The sequence below is a fragment of the Chanodichthys erythropterus genome, chromosome 3, assembly GCF_024489055.1.
Source record: "Chanodichthys erythropterus isolate Z2021 chromosome 3, ASM2448905v1, whole genome shotgun sequence".
Lineage (NCBI taxonomy): Eukaryota > Metazoa > Chordata > Actinopteri > Cypriniformes > Xenocyprididae > Chanodichthys > Chanodichthys erythropterus.
In genome coordinates, this window is record NC_090223.1 from 27,307,431 (window position 1) to 27,332,368 (window position 24,938).

The following is a 24,938-nucleotide window of genomic DNA, read 5'->3' on the forward strand; positions in this document are numbered from 1 at the left end:
AGAAAGAGAAAAAGAGAGAATTAGAGGAAGTGTGTGTGTGCGCGTCTGTGAATCTTCTCATGTGTCTGTGTGTGAGGGCTGTTTATCCAAAATTTATCCAACAGAGATATTAATGTGGCTTCAGCAAACACGTTGGGGAAAAAAGCAATATATTATCCAAAAACTGCCTCTTGGATAATACATTTATGTGCCGATATCCTCATTTTAACAAGAAAATGTCCTTTTCAATACTATATTGTCCCTGTAATTATATATAATATAATGTAATATTGAAGAATTGATGTTTTAACTGTCTGGAAACAATGGCAAGATTGGTGACCTGTAATCTGTCTCTGTTTTTAAGCCATTGATATTTTGCCAAATGTATTGATGGCCTTATTTTGACGAATTGATGTTTTTGTCATGATAATGTTTTTTTAATCACATTAAGATTTCCACCATTGATGTTTTAGTGATGCTTCATTGATGCTTTGCAGTCTCATCCGAGTTTGTAATTTTGCATGTTATTTTAATCAGATATATATTTAAAAGGTATTGACGTTCAGTTTCATTAAGGCACAAATGTTTGGATAGTCGTGATTCTTGCCGAGTCAGAAGACTGCAGGTGATTGTGTTGGGTTTAGTTTAGTTAGTTATGACTGCTAAAGTTTTACAGAGAGGAAAAGGGTTACACTTTATTTTGATGATCCCTTTTGAACATTCTGTTGACTATGAGTAAATTTGCAACTACAAGTCAACTAAGTGTCATTAAAGTATTAATAGACTGTCTGCTTAAAGGGTTAGTTCAGCAAAAAATGAAATTTCTCTTATTAATTATTCACCCTCATGTCGTTCCACACCCGTAAGACCTTCGTTCATCTTCAGAACACAAATTAAGATATTTTTGATAAAATCCGATGGTTCAGTGAGGCCTGCATAGACAGCAAGATAATTAACACTTTCAATGCCCAGAAAGTTACTAAAAACATATTTAAAACAGTCGACGTGACTACAGTGGTTCAACCTTAATGTTATGAAGCGACGAGAATACTTTTTGTGCGCCAAAAAAACTAAATAACGACTTTATTCATCAATATCTAGTGATGGGTGATTTCAAAACACTGCTTCATGAAGCTTCGAAGCTTTACGAATCTTTTGTTTCGAATCAGTGGTTCAGAGCGTGTATCAAACTGCCAAAGTCACACCCCCCAGTGGAGAATTTCAAAACACTTATGACATAACAAAGCCTCGTTTACTGAAATCACGTGACTTTGGCAGTTTGATACACGCTCTGAACCACTGATTCGAAACAAAAGATTCGTAAAGCTGCGAAGCGTCATGAAGCAGTGTTTTGAAATCAACCATCACAGGATATTGTTGAATAAAGTCGTTATTTTGGCGCACAAAAAGTATTCTTGTCGCTTCATAACGTTAAGGTTGAACCACTGTAGTCACATGAACTGTTTTAAATACGTCTTTAGTAATTTTCTGGGCATTGAAAGTTTTAATTATCTTGCTGGCAATGCAGGCCTCTCTGAGCCATCGGATTTTATCAAAAATATCTTAATTTGTGTTCTGAAGATGAACAAAAGTCTTACGGGTGTGGAACAACATGAGGGTGAGTAATTAATGACAGAATTTTAATTTTTTGGGTGAACTAACCCTTTAATATCTGATAACTGTTTTTTGTGATGGTCCCCAACAGACATTCTACAATGACAAAGACTAAGTTCATTTGCAACTACATGTCAACTTAGTCTAACCGTAACCCTACCAGCCTACTAATACTCTACTGACACTCTATAGTGATATATTTATGTTCTAAATAAATGGCATAAAACTGTAACCTTCTATACCGGTTAATACTCTATTGTTCAAAAGTTTGGGGTCTGTGAGTTTTTAAATGTTTTTAAAAGAAGTCTCTTCTGCTCACCGAGGCTACATTTCATATTGTTAAATATTATTACAATTTAAAATAGCTGGTTTCTATGTGAATAACTTTTAAACTTTAATTTATTCATGTGATGCAAATGGTCCTTCTGAAATCATTCTAATATGATTTGCTGCTCAAGAAACATTTCTGATTAATATCAATGTTGAAAACAGTTGTGCTGCTTAGTATTTTTGTGGAAACCGTCATGCATTTTTTTCAAGATTCTTTAATGAATAGAAAGTTAAAAAGAAAGCATTTTATTTTGTAATATTTTGTAAATGTCTTTACTGTCAGTTTAGATCTAATTAATGCACCCAATGCTGAATAAAGGTATATTTCTAATTTTAAAAATCACACTTTTGTTATATATATATATATATATATATATATATATGTGTGTGTGTGTGTGTGTGTGTGTGTGTGTGTGTGTGTGTGTGTCAACATTCGATCCAGGCAGGGGTCAGAAATCAGGATCACTGGGCAGAACAGATGTTCATATGAGCCTGATGGCATCCACAGCAGTAATTTCATTTTATCTAAAGACAAACTGTGCAAAACTGTCTGAAATGAAAAAAAGAGAAAAGGGGGGCAGAAAGACAAAGTGCAAGAAAGACAGAGAGCACTTGGGAGTCACAGACAGATAAAAAGCCTCTTTATGGGTTATTACAAGCACCTCTTTCATTTCCTCACTGACACACAATGAAAAATTAGGATGAGGCACTACTGCTCCGTCTCCAGCAGTGTGGAATCATCAGGAAAAGCTTGAAACTGTCCGCAGCAAGACACAACATTAATCCACCGGCAATTAACTGTCTCTGATTGGCTAATCAGGATTTGTTTGGAAATGCAAAACCAAGTTTTGGAGGGAAAGATCATGTGCGGTTCCTTGAACAGTGGTGTCACGAGGTCATTTGCTTTCAAAAAGCCCTGAAAAGTTTATGGCACTGATTCTGTCTGTGTTTAAAGCCTCTTGCTTAAACAGTCACAAGGGAAAATAAAATAAGATGTCAGACTGACAGTTCACTTTGTTCATCCAATACAAAGCGAACATGTACAAAGTACATACAAGATAGATAGATAGATACACTCAAATTTATTTATTTAGATAATTAGCATTTAAAATAAAATAAACATAAATAAACAATGCAGAAATTGATCCAGGCTAACTTTTAAAAATAGAAATGAGTGAATCTTTCCAAAATCTCTAAGCCATGGCAAGTTCTGAAAGAAGTAAATAAATTGTCAGTCCGACACTTAGAGGCCTTAAACTGACATTTTATCTCAACACCCAAACTTCATCTGTTAAAACTCAGTTTGATTTCGAGTTACTGACTTTTATTGCCTCCGTGCAATAAAATCACAAACACGACACGATAACTGTCACAACAACTCATAACATTTTACAGAGATCGTCACGGCTGACTTCAGCCTGCCCCTCAAACGAGCTCTGAGAGTTTGGATTGGTCACTTGATAACAGTCATTCATCACGACCGGACGTGTAGCGACGACAACTGACATGTTCACACTGTAACAGAATCGCAGGGTGACAGAGATGCTTGATGAAAGTGTAAATGACAAACGTTTAATCAACCGAAATGTAACATCAACAGCCACGGGGGCCGTAGTTAATGAGAAGTAATGGAAGAAGCCTTTGGGGGCTTTTTTTTTTTTTTTTTCGGAGCGTAGGAATGTAACTCACACCATTTAGTGTGAATGGTGCGCCGTGGAATGCTTTAAATAATCAAAACCTGAGATTTATGAATCAGCAAAGGAGTTCTGAAAATAGTCTGCATGGAAAGTTCACTTACTTTCCAACCATATTCATTCTGCTCTGCTTATATGCAATTGATATCTGTTCACTAAAGGTATAATTCAGTATCATTGCACGTTCAATATTCAGATGTCTCAAAATGAACTCTATATTTCTCATCAAATTATCTAAATTATTTGAGCTATGCTATACACACTTGTTTTATATACTCTTCCTGTCTCAGTAGTGTCTAATTCTCCAAAGGAAAAACATCTGAAACTAGACAAGAAACATAGGGTAAAAAAAAAAAAAAAAATTAAAATTGAGTTCATTGAAACTAAAAATGTGAGTCAATACAAAGAAAGAGATTAGTTTAATCAACAGAAACTCAAAATATTATATTAGTGAATCTGTGAAAACATTTTTACAGATGATTAATGACATTTTGTGTATTAAAAGTTTTCTGAAATGTTATCTTTAAATATGCAAATGATGCACTAATTAAATATGCAGCAATTTGCATACATTTCCAGAAAAGACATCTGAACATTGGATAAAGCCATCTTCAAAATTCTTGTTTCATTTTTTTTGGCATTAGTTAATGTTTTTACAGATGGGATTTTGGATATCTCTCTTTTTTATACCCCATAAATCAGTCAACCTTTTCACCACGTTTTACACTATAGGTATGATTCAGCATTTATAGCACAGCGGTACCTGCGGAAACCTCTCGTTGCATCTTTCAGCTGTTGGGTTGCATCAGATCTCCAGAAATAAATCAGGACCTGCATCTATGTGAGTGTGTTTTTCTGCTTCTTTCTCTCCTGCCTTTAAGAGTAAAAAGAGAGAGAAAATGCAGAAGTCACACATCATTTCAGGGGCCTTTGCACTGGCAGGACACTCAAAAGTAAAAAGTAAGAAACCAGATGGATAGTACAAGCAATAAATGAATTAAAAAGCATAAACAGAGAAATTTAAAAAAAAGAGAAAGATTGGGAACGGAGGGGCGCAGCTGGGTTTGCCCTGTGCACACGGAGGGTTCTGGCAAGCGAGAGTGTTCGGGGGTGCACAGGCAGTATCTACCCTCGGGGGGGACATGGTGGGGCAGGAGGGGGGAGGTGGGGGTCTCGACCCTCATCAATCTCACTCAGAACCCGCTTCAAGACACCAGAGGGGCCCAACCCCGCAGGCCAGAAACCCCCATCCTGTTCACCATACGCACGGGGGCGAGGAAAAGACCCCACTATTATACACAGCGGGAGGATGGCACACACGCACACACCCAACGACTCCAACTGCCAACTAAGTTCTCTTTTAAGGGGAATACTTGATCTAAGTGAATGTTTGGGAACAAGAAGTGACTTCAGATAGGTAAAAAAAAAAAAAAAAAAGAGAGAGAGAGAGAGAAACCGTCATGGGATGTCAAAATAAAATGCTTTAATAGTGTCAAGTCCCGCTCGAACACTTGATCATAACACCCACGTCTGACACCTACTGTCACGAAACTAGCATAATCTGTCTTCTGTGTGACATGACACACGCCACAACCGTTTACTACTTTTAATTATTTAAATAAATTGTTTCAAAAGATTAAAAATGATGGGGAATCAAAAGGGGAAGCTGTAAAGCAAATAGGATCTCTTTAATATTTCAATACTAGACAGCAATGAGACTAAAATGGAGACAGTAAATCTCACAAGAGTCTCAAATATTTCTCATCAAATTCTCTTAAAACTGAATTATTTGAGCTATACTGGATTAGTTTGTGAATGTAAGGAGTTTAAGGAGAAAAAAATGAAACTAAATTGATACTCAACTAAAGAATTCACAGGCTAAAAATGCTAACTAAAAGATATCGCAGTACATTAAGATGAAATTCAAACTGAAATGTTATGTTTGAATATGCAAATGAGGCATTATATAGTTAACTGGCATTCATTTCCAGAACAGAAATCTGAGCACTGGATGAAGACAGGTTCAAAATTCTTGTTTCTTTTTTCTGATTTTTTCCCCTCCATAGATCAGAGAATAAAAATTGCACCATGTTTTTATGAATAAAATGTTATACAAACCAGACAAATGATATATATAGACTGAAAAAAAAAAAATCCCAGTAAAATTTACGGTAAAAAAACGGCAGCTGTGGTTGCCAGAACTTTACCGTAAAAAATACAGTAGCAACGTAAAATTTTTTTTGTTAAATTTATGGTAAAATAACGTATTTCATTAACTGATATAATGTTAATTTACCAACCTAATGAAGTACTAAGATCTGTTTTGTACCTTTATAATACACTGACAGTCACTAAACACAGTGGTGATGAGAGTCACATGATGAATCAAAGTTCATCACAAGCAGCTTTTCCACAAGCTGAGGAGGACAATATTAACATATAGAAGGTGCACACAGTGTCATTCACACACACACACTAAACACCATCATGGTAACATGCATGAAATTTTAAAAATGCAATAAACATTAATTTAACAACATTAGATGTAACATAAAACCCTAATGTACATAACTGATTAGAATAAAATGAGAAAAACTAAAAAGAAACAGTTATTTCAACGAAAATATATCAAATGTGAAGTGTCACACTGGGAATCGTGGGAATGTCAATTTACGTTTTTTCACTGTAAATTTTTACAATGAATTGTTATTTTTCACTTCCAAAAACTGTGAATTTAACGGTATTTTACCGTAAAATTACATTAAATGTACCATTAGATCTATTACAGTTATTCACCGTATATAGTACGGAAACTTTCTGTAAACCAATTGACAGTTTTTCACCGCAGCATTTTTACAGTCTTTTACTGTTAAAATCACGGTCATTTTTTACAGTGTACAAACCCCTTTGGAAGAGAAGAATACAGATATGAAGAAAAGTTTAGTGTAAGTGCTGCTGAAGGTAAGATTTCAGTCTCAGTGCAGGAGAAAAAACTCATTTTGAGAAAACGGCCTTTAAAGATATGTATTGTAATTAAAATCTACATATGCAATTATATGAAGTGCAGTAAAATGTGGATGTTTTCTTCCCACTATTCTGAAAGAAGATATGTTATGGAAGCAAAATAGCTAAAATTTAACCAGTGCATGAAAAAATGACATGGTTTTGCCTCTAGTGTCATGCCTGAGCTTTGAAAGAGCAACTTTTGAGCAATGATATTTCACTCTGGATATATTACTGCAAAGTGTTTAGGAAAGAGTGAATCTGTGCATATAAAAGTGTGTGTGTGTGTGTGTGTATTAGAGAAAGATGGAGAGAGTGCTTTGCGTGAATGTGTACTCGGATGATAAGGAGGGTAATTAATTTTGTTTAATTAATTGCTACAATGCTGCTATCATCACAGGGAGTGAAGAGCACAACTTCTACTGTTCTAAAGTGGCGAAACACACACACACAGTCATACAACGTAACCTAATAAAGGTTGAGGACACGTTCATTCACAATACAGATGAGAAGACAAGCTTTACGAACACAGATCCTTACATCTGTGAATCATTTTCCAGACTAATTTATGAACAAAACATCGGCAAATGATACATCCAAGATACATAAACTGAGTCATGCACTCATGTTTCCAGTGCAAAATTCACATGAACTGACCAAACACACGCTACATGACTGATGTAAACCACCATGTTCAACTATTACCCTCATACATGACTATAAACATCAGCTAGAAGTGGGAGAGAGAGGAAGATCAGGACAGGATGGCTGAGGACAAGGGCCAAAATGTAAAAATCAATTTGCCAACTAAAACAGATGACCCTAAACTCAGTGTGGGGCTGGTAATGGTGGGGGGCTCCCTCGGTAAATTCAATTTACGCAGCCCTACCAACTCAATTTGTGCTTCCATTTGGGGGCAGAAGAGAGGAGCGGCGCCACGGGATCAAGCGTCCCCCCAGGCCCCTGCGGCTCTTCTACATATGTTCCTCTTCCCAAACCTAATAATACCCACTCCAACCAGAGCCAGGTATCTCTATTCTGTTTTACACACACAAATACAGTTTCTTTTCTTTGCACCATACGGTTTTCTATCCACACTCTTCTGTTCTTATTGTTTCCTACTGACTAGAATACCGCGGTACTGCTTACGTTTATACTTTTTTTGTAATTTTGCAGATGTTTTTTTATCCAAAGCATCTTACATTGCATTCATTCAGAGTATGCAATTTATTAATTCATGCATTGGGAATCAAACCTATGACAACATGCTCTGTTTCTTGAACTAATATTTCAATGGTGCACTGTTGTCACATGACCTTAATATGCACGTTTACTTATAATTATACTCGTCATATACATATAAAACAGATCGTATGTATTTTTAGTCCAATTTTGTGTTTGAACATCTTTAAAAACTTAGCGTGATCAAAGGGAAATGTTGAGAATTGCAGCTGATGGTTCATTGCTCATGAAATAAAAAGTCAAGCAGACAGCGTTTTGTTATGAGATACAGTATTCTGCACAGTGTGCTCTCAAATTCTGTTCCATGCATGCATAAAATCTGCAGTGCATGTACATTTTGCTGCAGAATTAGTGATAGCAACAGTTTCTCTCTCATCCAAAGTGATACTGAAGAGAAGGACATATCGTACATATCAACCAGTTTGCTGCACAAAAAATATAAAAATATTTATAGAAATTATATAATGAAGCATATTTTGAAAATATTATTTAAAAATAATATAAAATCATATTAAAAATAAATAATTATATAAGTATTATATAAAAAATAACCATGGCCTGGTATGAATAACATGCTCTTCAAAATGACACAAAAAGCATTTTATGATTTTTCTTCTGTCAGACATTCTCAAAGGGAATTCTTGCTGACAGAATCATGCTTCAGTAGTTCTTTCGGCCTTGGGAAATTATGACAGACAGCTCCTGAATTTGAGGTTGTCCCGAAAGAAAACTGCTTCCTATTTCTGTCCCTTTCGGTGTGCCTCAAAACGTCAAGTTTTTAGCCTTGAGCAGGTCCAAACTGTGATTACAACTAAAAGCTATTTTAGGTTTTTAGGCTATTGTTCAAACTTTCAGATGACACAAAACGCTGAGGTACACTTGTAGCGAGCTGACCCCACGCGAACGCATTTACAGACCACTAGTCTCTGATTTGCTGACAGTATGTCAGATAGACAGAGACGCTACTTTCATTCCTAACGGATTCTTACAGCCACAAGGTTGTTTGCAAATGAAAATGCGGTTGAGATGCCAAAGGAAAACCACAGAGAGAGAGATAAAGAGTGAACAGGTTTGGATGGAGTGGTTACACATACAGACTGTTATATCCACATATATAATCGAGTGAGATCAGACAGGCTTCATCTAAATCTCCACCTCTTTTATTCATTCTGTCTGTCTCTATTTTCTTTTTCTCTGTTCCTTTCTCTCGCTTTCTCTCTCTCTCTCTCTCTCTCTCTCTCTCAGGCGCTTGGTTTCCTGCTCTATATTCTCCCTTCCTCTGATTGGCTGCATGGGTGCTTTTCTGTCCTCTCATTGGATGAGATCTCTCTCTCCTCCTTGCTCTCCCACTTTCTCTCCATTTTCCCATAATGCCCATGGTTGGTGAGCAGGAGCTAAGGGTCTGTCCAATCATTGTCTGAGCCATCAATCAAAGCTGACGGGCCCAAGCGACATGAAAAGAAACCTCAGTGGCAGCCATTAACCGAACACCCCTCCACCACCCCTCTTCTCTCCCTCTCTCTCTCTCTCTCTCCCTCTCTCAACCCCCCGTGCTTTGTTTTCCTTTCAGCAGACAAAAACGGACTGACAAGATGGAGGGTTGGACATTAATCAAACCACCCCATGGAACCACCTCTTCCTCCTGATAATAAATAAATTCCACTCTTCTCATTGGACAGATGCTCGCATTTTCGCCCAGCTTTTCCTCCTCCTCCTCGCTCGTTCACACTCGCTCTCTCAGTTTTAAGGATGCTCATCTGCTCTCAGTCAGAGTAATTCCCTACAGATCAGAGTAGGGCAGGTGTTTGCTTCACCCTCGTCCCTCTCCAGGGGCCATGTTGCCCTGACAACTGACCATCCCGAGCCTCTCTCGAGCGTTCGCGGCTGCCGTATGCGTGTTCTGTTTGGTTTGGACCAATGGTCGCCCCCTGTGCTTTAATTGAACATGCACTTCTCAGCGGGAGAACATGCAGAGAAAGGAACAGCCGCAAAAACATGTTCTTCCTACACGCATGACTATGAATGTCAACTGTGCTCAGATCGTTGCATCTTTACGAATGGATTTCTCAGTCTCGCTGGTGGAAAAATCACACTCAGCCCAAGAGAATGCATATAAAAACAGCCTTTGTTGATTTGGAAACATGACAGCTGGTCTTTCCTTGTCCTACCACCATGACAGACAGAACAACAAGATTCCCAAGATGAGTCAAGTACCTCTAATTAAAACAGTACTGAGGTTTATTGAAGAATGTGTCTGTTGTTCAAAAAAACAACACAATGCAACACAGCTGGGTTTGTATTACACATATGCAAAAACAAAGTATAGCAAAGAAACAAAAAATAAAAACAAAACACCTGCTTGGACTTACATTACACATATACAAGATGAAGTCAAAACAGCATACACCATTTGAATTTGTATTACACAAATGCATGATCACAACAAAACAAACATAAAAACAGCTGTTTGGACTTTAACTATGCACACAAAAGATCCAAACAAAACAAAAAGTATGCAATGCAAAACAAAACAAAACAGCTGTCTGGACTTATACAAGGTGAAAATAAAACACATAATGACTGTTTGATCTTGTATTACACAAATGCAACAACAAAACAAAACCAGGCAAAGAAACAAAACAAAAAAAAAACAGCAGTTTAGTCTTTTATTATAGATACAAAATATCCTAACAAAACAAAGAAAAGCGAAAAACAAACCAAATAATGGTAATTTAAGCAATTTTACATAAAAAAATATCCAGACAAAACAAACCAAAAAACATTAGTGTGGGCTTAAAAAATTGCCGGTTTGAGCTTATATTTTACAAAAGAGCAAGACAAAACAAAGCAAAGTGAACAAATAAACCCAAAACAAACACACACACACACACAAAAAAAAAAAAAAAAAAAAATGATGGTGTTATACAGATATTATACATAAGATCCAAACAAAACAAAAAGTATGCAATGCAATGCAAAACAAAACAGCTGTCTAGACTAATATGTGGACTTGTACAAGGTCAAAACAAAACACAGGATGACTGTTTGATCTTGTATTACACAAATGCAAGATCAAAACAAAACTAGGCAAAGAAACAAACCAAAAAACAGCAGTTTAGTCTTTTATATAGATACAAAAGATCCAAGCAAAAAAAAAGCCAAAAACAAACCAAAAAACATTAGTGAGTCAGTTTGAGCTTATATTTTACAAAAGAGCAAGACTAAACAAAGCAAATTGAACAAATAAACCAAAAAACGATGGTTTTATACGGATATTATACATACAAAAGATCCAGACGAATCAAAACAAAGTGGGGGGGGGGGGGGGAACAAACCAAAAAACAGTGGTTTAGGCTTATATTACACATACAAAAGTTCCAGACAAAAAACAAAAAGCTTACAACAAATAGAAATAGAAAACAAACAAAAAATAGTGGTTTGGTCCAAACAAAACAAAGCAAAACAAATGAAAGCAAAGAAATATATAGCTCTTATATTATACACACACAAGAAAATGTACATGTAATCCTACATTTCAGAGTCTAGTCCCTGAAATGTATAGAATATATGTTATGACTGGGATTCAGATGACTGAATTAGACTTTTGCTCATCTTAAGATGCTTGTGGATCACTGAATAGAAGTGCAATGTCATTTCATGGCACAGAAGTACAACTGAGATCATGATCCCATTGAAGAGGAGCATTTCCTCCATACAATTTTTTCCTCCACTTGACAGGTAGAAGAAGACAAATGAAAAGTTAAGATGGCACGTGGAGGCATGTTAGTGAGCCGCAACGGGTACTGTGGCACCCTGCCTTGCAGGGCATTGTGGGATATGTCCTCCACCGAAGTGGCTGCCCAGATGACATATTACAGCTCTGCGGGAAACGCATGGGCCTACAGGAGGAGGCGTTTCTCCTGCGTTCTGCAAACGTTTAATTTCAGTTGTCTTCCCTGCTGATTTTACCCAGGTTCAGCGAGAGCCCCGCGGAGGGCCGAAGCGTGTTTGCCTTGGCCCCTTCAGAGAAGGATGCGAGCCCGGAGGACTGTTTAACGCTCCAACCTTCAACTTTGAAGTTTTCTTTGACTGCGCAGTGAAAATATTGGCGAATACAGCTGAAGCACTTTTCATATTCGTAAATCAACTCGAGCCTTCAAGAGATCAAATGGCCGCGCTGTAACACCGTTTGAAATATTCGCTTCCTTGCAACGTTTACATCCTCACATTAGAAAAAGAAAACATTCTGGGAGAGGCCTCTATCCTGGTGGCATATTCAAAGCGATTTACACACACACACACACCACGGCGCCGATAACACAATGACACAATGAGGATGTCTGAACCTGCAGAAACAAAAGAAGCCCATTGATTTGCTGTTAGCAGATCTAGTGAGTGGAAATATAGGCAAGGTCTGTAAGATGGCTGGATCGGTGAAGATATCGTCCCCAGTGCCATGCCGCTGTTTTCCCGAACCCCAATCTGTTGTATCATTGACACATAAATGGATTAGGGTCATGTATCACTGATAATGGTCTAGCCCAATGCTGGAGTGTCTGCAGTTCGGGTTGTGTGTGCGCGATAAGGCCTATTGATTATGTACCATATGCAGTTCCCACGCCGTCCTTTGTGCCATGTGTTCGGTGATGTGTTTTTTTCCCCCAGAAAGGGGTGTGTGCAGTGATACAGCTGGTGAGTGCGGGGTTAATTTACTCACACAGCCGTTGGCCTTCAGGAGCCTGCGTGCTTCTGTCTGGAAAGGTAAAAAACCTGCACGTTTACAAGCAGCCGATTCAATAAGCTTCTGCGAACAGAGTCTGCAATCGAGACAAAAAAAGACGCCACACATTCAAGACAGACAAGTTGTTTTTTAATAGATATAATCACAGTGGTTTCGAAATGAGAACTGTACTGCTGCGTTTTCTGACTGATAAGGCCACAGTAAGGAGTCCAATATAGGAGGCACGTGTGTATTTCACATTACACAGAAAAAATATATATTCACATTACACGCCGGGGCACACTTTCAACATGTGATCGACTAAAATACCACAAGTCTGAACTACATCAATCACGATGTAACCCCCCTACCAAGTGACATCCATGTAATTTTACAGGAGAGCGATGCTTAACCATCTGCCACTGTGTTCACAGCTTTAGTCTACTTCGTTCGAAGTTTTAGCGCACGACAAACAGTGTGTGATAACGTCTGGCAGTGATGCTGGAGGTACACCGAAGATACTGTTTTCCATCTACTTCTAACTGTGACTCCAGGGTTCATTTTGCAATTTCAAATCAATACAAAGTCACAGTTTTGGGTAATCAAAATGATACACACATAGTTTGTCATGTGCTCTACAGCTTGCAAATGCGACCTTGAAGGGATTTAGTCACTCAAAAATAGGGCTGCACGATTTGGGGAAGAAATCAAATTGCAATTTTCTGATAAAAATTGCAACTTAATGTGATAAATTAATAATCAATAATAATAATTAATTAATTAAATATTAATAATAATGTATTATTATTATTATTACTACTAAAAAATGTAAACAGAATGACAAATATTACCATTGTTATATTTAATTGTAAAATAAAGAGTACTTAATTCAATAATAATTATTTTACAGTACAACTGTAAAAATTACAATACTAATATTTATGGCTGTCTTAATTTCTTACTTTTAAAAGCTTTTTGCTGACGCAAGTTGTTTTATAAGGGCTTCTCATTACAAGTTTGGGTCAATGGTTACATTCCCAAATGCATGTTGTCCACCTTATCCCTACACCCCATGCGCGAATTATAGGTGCAACTTCCGTTAAGCTGTAAGCAATCATTATTCTACTCACCCTGCAACCGTCGAACATTAAAGGGACATTTAAAAGTGTAAAAGCATCAACAAGGTACCAGCAATAACGAACGGGTATAATAGAAATATATATCTGTATTATGTAACATGTATTGCCTTCAATCAAAAATGTTCGTAAACGTCAGCATTGCATGATACTATTTCAAAGTGATTTTCGGCATTTTGACAGATAATAAATTGTATTTACCCATGGGAACAAACCTGGAAAGAGATGAGAAACAATAGTTTCTTTGTGCATTCCAGTGAATTATTAATGGGATATATCGTATATTAAATCGGGAGAACAGACCAAAAATGTTGTCCTTTTTCAAACTCTTAAAGCGGAAAGAAAGGGGGAAAAATAATCATGAGGAAAAGAATGCCATGACTGAAATGATCTCTTGCCATAGATCTTCTTGTTATAACATGTCACATTAAAATACCAAGCATTATGTTATTCTCATGATGTCTGAAAATAAAACATGAAGGAAAATTGACAGCTCATTCAGTCAAACCTCGTATGATTTTGAAATAATTCGTTTCAGTCTTCTCGAATGGAAGTTTTCCAAACTGGAAGTGCAACCCATAATTCAAAATGCAGTAGGCTTGTCAGTAATAAGGTGGATAAGCGACCCAAACTCACAGCACATGCAGAGAGTTTGAGTGGTGCTACATTTACTGCAAACCAGGCCACTCCGAGACACCGGAAACACCAGATCATGAACTGCTCGCGTGTAAATGAATACAGTTCTGCGTTTCACTCTGAAACACACAGAGCATATACTTATGTAATTAAATCACAGTCTTCGAGATTTGATAATCACACTACGTCACATAGTGATTTTGGTTTTATTTAAAGATGAATTGTGCAGCCTTACTCAAATTGAAAATTCTGTCATAATTTACTCACCCTCATGTCGTTCGAAACCTGTATGCATAAGGGTTTGGAACTGTAATTAATGAATGATAGTAGAACTCATTGTCAATTTTTTAAATTCTTTAACTAAGTTCATTGGGGATGTCCAAAGAAAGTCAACACTCAATGCTCAAACGTTGTTCCTGCCTCTTTAAAAGAGCCCACCAATGGATCATCAGCTGGGTGTGGCCTTTTCCGAAGCCTCTTGGCCTCATTTTGAAGCTTCTGCCGAATGTAGCCCTTTATTTCCGAATCCGTCTTTCCAGGGAAGAACCGCTGCACTGTCCCTGTGGAGAATGTTTCACTAGTAATCAAAGCTGCAAACTTGAGACCTCAATTAATCAAAAACTTCACAATGGTCTGATTGCAGTAAATGAAATGGAACTGAATGAATTCTCAAACTAACTAAAAGACGCCCACTGTTCAGTACTTGTTACAAATCGTCTCTTATACGTACTCAGAATGGCCTGGATCTCATGTGCCGGAAGAGCTGGCTTGGGCGTCCCACGCTTGCTGTTAACGATGCCTGAGATTGAGTGAGAAGCCAGACAGTCTCTGTCGTACAGGCTGCGCAGCAGGTCATTGGTGAGTTTCTGAGCGGTGGTCCCTGTGTTGCAGCGCTCCAGAAGATCAGCAGTGATAACCTTGAGAGACAAAAAAAGTTGAGCTGTAAAAAATGCAGTAAACAAATAATGAATGAAGATTGATAATAAACAGTAATGAAAATATTCAACAATAAATGATATTATTATTGATGAGTCAGGTGTTTGGATTGCGCATGAAGAAACCCTGTCAGTGATGGTACATTAAAGTAGTGAAAAATGACCTAAAAACCACATTATGATCTTATAATGCAAAATAATGCAGTCTAAAAGTATGCGATTCAATTTTTGCCATTGTTTGACTTTCACAAAGATTGTGCAGGCAACTCAGTCAAATAATAGTTGTCAAACATCAAGTTTTAAATGTACCACAACTGAACCTGAAATCATATATGCAATGCAGGTAATGATATGTTGGTCCCTATTTATGTTAGGTGGCTTTAACTACTATGTACTTATATCAAAAAATAAGCACAATGTACTTATTGTGATCATATTGTTTTGTAAAACACTTTTGTTGCTATTGAGGTGGGATATAGGTAAGGTTAGGGACAGGTTTTGTGGTATGGTTCGGTTTAAGGGTGGGTTAAGGTGTAAGGGAAGAGTGTAATTAGAGATGTAATTACATGCTGGTATTTTTTAAAATATAAGTACAATGTAAAAACATGTATGTACACAATAAGCGCATTGTATCAAATTATTAAATTAAATGTAAGTACATAATAGTTAAGGCCACCTAATATAAACTGGGATCGATATGTTTTTATATGAACAGTAATTTTAATTAATGCATAAATCCAAATACCTTTTCATACTTAGTTTGTGGTTTGGTAATTTTGGTTATTTAAACTGTTCTGCTGGTTTCAAATTACATTTTTTGTACAATTAAAAAAAAAAAAACACTTTTTTTACAAAATAAAATCACTTTAAATTGCAATTTTTAACTACTTTTGGACACAATGTGTACATTACTTCAATTTGCATATTGTTTAAGTGAGAGCATTGGGTATGATGTCTGATTATTCAAAGAAATAAACAGATTAAGTGATTATTAAAATAGTCGTTAATTGCAACCCTACAGTGAAAAAGTTTGTTTTAAAACAATTTGTCAAAAATGCTTATTAATGTTTTTCATTAAAAAAATAATAATAATGTTGAATTTTTTAACCATTTTATATTGTAACCTTTATTTTAACCATTTTTGGACCCAACATTAATGTTTCACATTGTTTAAGGAGGGCATTGGGCATTATGTCCGATTAATCAAAGAAATAACCAGCAGATTATTAAATTGATTATTGTTAACTGCAGCCCTACGAGGAAACAATAGAAGAAAACAGCAACTGAGGACAAAAACACTTTTTGTTTCAAAACAATCAAACACATGGGATTCTATCAAGAACTTAAAAAAATAAAAAAGTATAATAAACTTCACTGAGAAGTTCTGAAACTGATTACAGAGGCATCTAATACGTAACTCTTACTTTTTGTTCCAGAAGCGTTCCATTCCTTTGCGTTTGCATTGTTTGTGTGACCTCATACTGACCACACCCCTGCTGCTCTGAACTTGCACGTTCATCTGTTCTTCCACTAAGCACTGTTGGAGGAGAAATGTGACTGGGTGGCCTGCTTCTCTCGGGCTCCCTTGGAATGCTGGGAGTTGCAGCTTCGTGGCTGCCACACAGCCATCTATCACTCCTCTCGATCAACTCCTCAAGAGTCTGAGCCAACTTCCCACAAGCTGTAAAAGAAAAACTATGAATTTAGTCTGAGATTGTCTCACAAGGGTTAACCTGTTGTGTAACATGGCACACCACAGTAATACTAAATCTTTCCTCGACGTGAAGTTTCCTCATGAACTTGCTGAACTTTTTTTCCTCAAACTGAAATGATCTTGAAACATGAAATGGGCTGTGAATGAGTCGACTGTTAGCAAGATTTCAGCTCGGTGCACATCTTTCCCATGCCAATGGAAATGCATTGCACTAAAAAAAAAAAAAAAACCCAGTGAGGGCTTTGCCTCCTCATTTCAGATCAGAAGTCCACCACTTTACCTGTTAGGCTCCTGATTTGCTCTCGAAGGCAGTCCATCTCCCTCTGCATACTCAGCACCATGGCGATAAGCTCCGCCCTTGAACGTGATTGGAGGCTTCCGAGTACCTGAAAGGAAATTATACACGCCACATTATAAACTGAGCAGCATAGACACCGACTGTTTTGAAGTGTAAGTGCAATTGACTTTTCGGCTCTAAACCATCAAAAGGCACTGTAGATGTTTAAAATTAATGCAGTCAATTAAATATTCGATTTTTAATAAAGTTACTACCTCCATAGTAAAATCTGCATCCCTTGTTGCATCTCCAAGGGGCTTGTCAACCTCAAAAGCCTGTTTGAGTGAAAACCAAAATAAAATAAAATTACTATTGTTTACTCCAGGGGGAAAAAACAGTTGTTCTGATTTAGTTTGTAACATAAAATATGTCTTTGTAAAAATAAAACGACATTTGAGATTCCTTGCATTGGCAGAACCCTCTTAAGTTCCTCCATCCTTCTGAAGATGCCTCAGATGCACTCCTTTTATTACAAACTACAATATATTTAAAGTGCCTCAAAATGTTTCCCTCGTGATGGAATTCCATGGAGGACCTGATGACAGTCTTTAAAGTTCTAGCAGGAACTTGGGGGTTCCATCAAAGTTCCCCAGAGAATTGATTTCCTTTTGTGAAATGGTACCTAAAGGTCCTCCAGAGGGTTCTGCCAGTGTGACAGTCTGCGGAAATCCAAATAATGCCTCTAGTGTCTTCATTTTTACTGTAAGAGATCCTATTAACCCATATTAACTACTATTAAACAAATTAATTAATTAATTAATTAAAATGTTCTATTATCACATGGAATATACTGTAAATCAATTGTATATTTCATATAATTGTATCATTTTATTACATCTTTAAATATTATAAGTTATAAATGTTAAAAATTGCCATTGCAACAGTTATTCTAATCTATTTGCGTTGCTTATCAGCAAAAAAAAAAAAAAAAAAAAAAAAAAAAAAACTCATCATATTAAGTCAGCAATAAAAAGGAACAGACCTTTGTTTTGAACTTAATATAGTCAGCATTACAAGATGAGATGTCCTCTCCATTCAGTCCTCTCCATTTTCTCCTCTTCGCCGGTTCTTGCTGAAAGACAGTCACATAATTATATCAAGGGTCCGTAAAACAATGACACTACGCAACAAAAGGTTGATATTTACATACACTGAAGACGTGGTTCGCCCTCGCGCCGGTGTCTTCTGGTGTCTTTTCGTATCCCTCGTATCCATTGTACAGGATGCGCTTTGCTATTGTTTTTCTCCTCATCTTTCGCCCATTAGCCGTTTTCCTCGCCGAAATAGCGTCCGGTTCTTTATCATGCCGGTCATGGCCACGCGCAGATCCGTGACAGCCTGATGACTTTCACGCTCGTGGCATTTCGATTAAAGTTAAAGACACTCTGGCGTGTCAACATCACGAGTGCGTCTTGAAACACTTAAATACAAGTAAAATGCGTTTAAAAAGGGGACTCTAAAAGTTTTAACACATGTCAAATACATCATAAACAGCTCATAATCTGTCAAGATGAGATGATTGCTATATAGCTGCAAGTGTTTACATCAGGCATTTTAACGTAAAGCTCGTAACTGCTGCTGAAAGCGAGATTAATAGAATTAATTTAATAATTAGCTACTTCTAATGATCTTCATAACCTCTTGCTATTGTAGTTTTGTTGTTGTTTATTAATAGCTGCTTTGATTTACTGACACTTTCCACAAAATACAGTACACTTCAGTGTGTCATGGCATTTAAAACATTATATTTTTGGTTTAACACCTATATAAAATATGTTTGATAAACTTTTATCTAGCATAAATTTTACATAGCATGAAATGTAGCTTCAAATGCAGTTTTAAATGTCTTTATTCCCAATGAAAATATGGATTTTGACTTGCTTGCTTGACTAATAGTTAAAATCATCAGTCACTATAGTGAATAAAAACATCATAAATCAACATCTATAGAAATGATATTTAATTAATTGTAGTAAAAAAGTGTTTTAATTATAAATAAATTTTAATGACTAAAAACATAACATTACAAAAAGTAGATAATGCCTACTTAAAATTATGACAAAAAGTAATATTAATTTTAGCATTTATTGCATTTGTCAAGCTCAACCACTCAACCATGATAATCAAATTATTGTATTTTTTTTATATATACAATATGTTGTATGCTCTTTAAGAAATGAAAAAAAAAAAAACTGAAGACATGTAAATGCACTTGTCTTAAAAAATGTGTACAATAAAACACACATTCTATCTAAATCTAAAGATATGAAATTATTCGTCCCACATATGGAGACTTTATAAGCCATTCTCTATTTCTTACTCTCTCATTCTTTCTTTTTTTGGCTGAGCACAGAGACCAGTGAGAGGTCAGGTAAGGTTTGACCCCATGCAGTCCCAGGTGACGTACAGTGAGCATTAAGTGTATCCAGAAGCACCTGAGGTTGTAAAAGAGAGGCCTCTCCAGGATTGAGAGGAGGGAAGCAGCTCTGGGCTGAAACAAAGTGGATCCTGTAACTCATTAAAGCAGTCTGGGGATTACAAAAGGTCACTCAAATAGTACCATGTGCACCAGTACTGTCTTGCTTCTGCTTTGTGAATGTGGCTCAGTTAAACAAGGTCCCGTTTGATCCAATCAAGTGCTTAGGCAAGTCTATACCTGCTAGTAAAACGCTTCTCAAATGTATATAATTCTCAGCTATTCTCAGTTTACTTGTATTAAATGATGAGTGATTGACAGGTAAGTAGTCTGGGCACATTAAATTAGTGCTTAAACATCAAATGTGGTTTGGTCATATGCATTTTAAATATAATTTGAGTTATAGGTTCAGAATTCAGTGTGTTTTGGACCCTGTTTACACCTGCATTTAGTGCTGTCCGCTTGTAATGGCCCGAAACTTAATACCAGGAGTAAACGGGGACTATGTGAGGTTTTGACTCCTGTTCATTCAATTTAAAACAGACCAGCACACAAAGACTCACTGTTAGGAGACACAAATGGCATCGACAACAGAATTACTTCGCTACGGACATTAAGAAAGATACATTAACGTACTGGATGAAAGAGAACTGGCACCTTCTCTTATAACGGTGATTAGACAAGCATGAAATCCACACTACATTGATCCTGGTGGCCACAGTCATTTCAGTTCAGACTGTCTGAGAGCTTCTTTCTAACTTACATGAACAAAATGACTTACTCATCCTGCCGGATCCACCGTGACGTTCATAATCTGCAAAGACCAAACACGAAGATCTGTGACTAAAGCAAATCTTACATCCCAGCAGATGTTATTACAGTCCAGACTACAAATGTGACAGCAGAGCCACCATCTCTTGCTCAGACAGACCAATTATTGATCTCCTCCCTACACATTTCGTCCTCCTGAGAGGATCCGAACCAGCATAAAGAGGGGTATTGATGATATAGGCCTATTGATATGCATTCTTTTATTTACTTTTACCATAAGACCTTTCACCTCTCTCCTAACAAATCAATTGCACGTACAGCATGAAGCTTCTTTTCTGGGTCACGGGCTGCCATTCCCCATTTAGTCTGAGAGCAGCTTTGAAGTTTGTCTTGTGACTGTCAGACTTGCCTTCGCTGCATAAGAGTTTGTACTAAAGGAGCTGATCTAAAGTCAGTGTAAACCCTCAAAAAGGGGTTGGGAATCAGTAAAAAAAAAACTGGAACGAAATGATTTTCATGATGCCAGTGAGGACAGAACATTGTACAAAAACATTTTGATAATCTTTCCTGCATCAGTGGCGAAGCTACTTAAACCATTTACCCATCAACCTAAAAATGTGTGTGTGTGTGTGTGTGTGTCTACATGATATTCACATATGCAGTTCATAGGGGACATACATGCATAGCAGTTACAGCATGAAATTTAAACCTATATTTTACATTGATAACTTTTAAACATAGCCTATAACATTTTTATCTCACAATTCTGACTTTTCTTCTTGCATTTATGAGTTTATATCTCCCAGTTCAGACTTTATAACTCACAATTGTGAGTTTATATCACAATTCTGAGGGAAAAAAATCTGAATTGCGCAATTTAAACTCGCAATTCGGAGGAAAAAAGACAGAATAACGAGTAGATTTCCTTCTAAGAATTGTGAGATATAAATTCAGATTTGTAAGAAAAAAGTCAGAATTGTGAGATATAAACTCGAAATTAACTTTTTTTTTATTCTTTTCTTCCATGGCTTCCACAGACGGTTACTGCAGAACTGTCATTTTCTGCCGCCAGGTAGGCTCCGCCCACAAAAAAACATAATCGCTGTTTGCAAACACAAAATAGATCTATACTGCCCTATTTGGCCCATATTATTTGAGACCAACAACAAAGATAATGAACTGGAATATCTGAGTGGAATCAGGATCAGAACTACAATCATTAAATTCCTTACGATTCCCAAAAGTGAAATTTTGCTAGCGCAGGTAACAGACAAGGACCTTTTCTGTACTGTTGCCCTCTCCTTCTCCATCTTTCCTTCTATGTACATAATGAAAATAGAAGAGTAAATAGCGCCATAAAGAAAGAGGCCCTGCCTGGGCACTGAGTGGGATTTAATTGACCATATGGGGGCGTTGGAGTTGATCTCTGACCCTACTCCCATCAACCCTTGGGAGTGCCCTAAAATGATATAATGGACAGAAAAGTGGGTCAGCCACCCAGGCAAAAAAAAGGATGATACAAATGAACACACACCTACATACTTTAATGTCTGTATTAAATGCAACTCTTAACATTTCCCAATGGATGTGCATGCAGAAGCTTTATACTCACCTATCGGTGATGGACAGCTCATGTTTTGATGCCGCTCAGCAGTCTGTCACTTGTTTAGACTCCCCGCCATGGCACTTCTTTCCTCCGCTGCCAACGTTCTCTCTCCCCCTTTCTGCTCATGCATATGGAGAAGCTTAATTTATAAGGACAACAGCACTGCCTTAAGATCTGTCGCTGAAAGACAACATAGAATGACACATGAGTACAAAACAATGCAGGCCATTCGGTGTCCAGGGCAGCACTGAATGTGAAGGAGTGCTGGACAGGGGTCTTGCGGGCCTTTGATGGGGAAAACAAGTTTTTTTTTTTTAGGGTTACATCTCACTTATTCTTTTGTTTAAAGTGAAATGTGTAATTTTTTGTACATTTTGATGCTTATATACTTATGTTATAGTTCAGTATGCAGAGACAACTAAGCCAAAAAATATCATTAATCTTACAATTCTTTGTTGTGCAGAAATTATACAATTCACCTTTAAGAAACTAGCATTCAAATCCAGCATTTACATTCAAAGTCCACTTCAATCTTATGCAAGGCAAATAGTGTAGTTTCTTCATTATCCTAAATCAGACATATTTCAAAATCACTAAACTATACTTTCCTATTTTACCTTGATGGTAGAATGACAAACTCCTAAAATCACAAATTATTAAAGGGTTAGTTCACCCAAAAATGAAAATAATGTCATTAATTATCACCCTCATGTCGTTCCACACCCGTAAGACCTTCATTCATCTTCAGAACACAAATTAAGATATTTCTGATGAAATCCGATGGCTCAGTGAGGCCTCCACTGACAGCAAGATAATTAAAACTTTCAGATGCCTAGAAAGGTAGGTGGTTAAACCTTAATATTATGAAGTGACAAGAATACTTTTTGTGTGCCAAAAAACAAAAAATAAAATAACGACTCTTTCTTTAACAAATCTTTTGTTTCGAATTAGTGGTTCGGGAGCGTGTATCGTTTACTGAAATCACGTGACTTTGGCAGTTTGATACACGCTCCGAACCACTCATTCGTAACAAAAGATTCGTAAAGCTTTGAAGCTTCATGAAGCAGTGTTTTGAAATCATCCATCACTAGATATTGTTGAATAAAAGTCATTATTTTGTTTTTTTGGTGCACAAAAGTATTCTCGTCGCTTCATAATATCAAGGTTGAACCACTGTAGTCACATGAGCTGTTTTAAATACGTCTTTAGTATCTTTCTGGGCATTTGAAAGTGTTCATACTCACCTAATTTTTGGGTAAACTAACCCTTTAAAACTCTTTAGTGAACATTTAACTACTTAAATGGTTATTTCACACAATCATTTACTCACCATAATGCCATTGCAAACCTGTATGACTTACTTTCTTCTGTGAAGTTTCAGGCTCAGGTCCCATTGACTTCCAATGTATAGACAAAAATACAATGGAAGACAATGGGAACCGAAACTGTTTGGTAACCAACATTCATCAAAATATCTTACTTTATGTTCCAAAGAAGAAAGAAACTCATACAGGTTTGGAACAAAATGATGGTGAGTAAATGTAATGAGTAAATTAATGAGTAAATGGCTTAACTATCCCGTTAAGCACATAAACCATTAACAAATTAATCAGTTATATTGTAGCATTCCTCATTTGTATGTTTCTTTGTATAAAAGCACCTGCTGCTAAATGAGTAAACTTTCCCACGTGTCAAATGTTGCTTCTCATCAACTATTAACATCTAACTCAATGCATCTGCTGCAAGAAACAAGACCTTTTCCCCAATAAACTGCTCATCCGGATCTGGCCTACGGTCGTCTGTTAACATGAATCTGAGACTTTCAAGACGACATGAAGCTGTGCAACCTGCAAACTTTCTCCCAGAACACTGTTCTGTTCAGCATCAGCCATTTCTGCCTTTGAGGGATTAGAGTGATGTCATCGGCAAGGTCTCAACCCTTTTTCGCTGTCATCCTGGCTCAGGTCACCGTTAAGTCCGAGCGGCGCAGCTTTTGCATGCGCTATAATTCAGACTGTGACTTTGATGATAATAGCACTAATAATGGCCTGACAGTGACGGATGGGTGCAGGCAATTTGGGGGCCCGTGAAGTGACCCCCGGCCCAATCAGAGCACTTCCAGGTTAAATGTGACCCCAGGCAGCCGGCAAATAGGGAGAAGATCTGAATGGATGAAGGAGAAAAAGAAAGAGTGAGAGAGAGAGAGAGGTAAAGCACTGAAGTGAAGAACACTCCTCAGGATAATAAGTAATTGCTGCTATATGCCATTTCTTTCCCGTTTGGATGCTTCTGCAAGATTCCAAGAGTAGAAACTCTGTCCGCTAACCACAGAGGCAACCACATTCGAATCCCAAGAGCTACACTCGAAATTCTGCCGCGTTGCCAAAACCTTTCGGTTTCACAACCCAAGTCTTTGGCCGCAAACACAGTTCTCTTAATCAGTCCAAACACCTCCCCGGGCAGCAGTGGGAATGCTTGGCCAGGCCATGTGTTAGACATTAAACGCAATCAGTGACGGCGTTTTTTGAGTGCTGGAGAGATTGAGAGGAAGGGAGATCCAGGTTGATAAATAGCAGAGCCACTCAAATGCCCGTCTGTTCACGGGGAGTCTGGGTAATCAAACCAAGGCCTGTTTGCTTTATTTATGCCGCACGTCAAAATGAGAGATTTATCGTTATTGCGAGGCAGCACTTGATTAGTGAGGAGAATGTGGAAAGCTAACCTGGAAAACCTCTACTGGCGTTTAACGTCTTCTTGTAGGGATGAGCACAAACCGAACAATAGATGCATGCTGGTAGAGATGGA

General features: G+C 37.3%; 1 protein-coding gene across 1 annotated transcript in view; it reads right to left on the minus strand.

Annotated features, from left to right (window-relative positions):
• LOC137004280 (BEN domain-containing protein 6) overlaps window positions 1-18,592 on the minus strand; it is a 35,857-nt gene extending 17,265 nt beyond the window's left edge. The window contains exons 1-8 of the mRNA XM_067364465.1: window positions 18,491-18,592; window positions 18,323-18,412; window positions 17,556-17,615; window positions 17,284-17,389; window positions 16,714-16,970; window positions 15,085-15,271; window positions 14,764-14,914; window positions 14,355-14,473 (exon numbers count right to left, since the gene is read on the minus strand). Of these exons, the coding sequence (XP_067220566.1) occupies window positions 14,355-14,473; window positions 14,764-14,914; window positions 15,085-15,271; window positions 16,714-16,970; window positions 17,284-17,389; window positions 17,556-17,615; window positions 18,323-18,412; window positions 18,491-18,592 (1,072 nt within the window). The remainder of the gene's footprint in view (window positions 1-14,354; window positions 14,474-14,763; window positions 14,915-15,084; window positions 15,272-16,713; window positions 16,971-17,283; window positions 17,390-17,555; window positions 17,616-18,322; window positions 18,413-18,490) is intronic.
• Window positions 18,593-24,938: the final 6,346 nt, after the last annotated feature.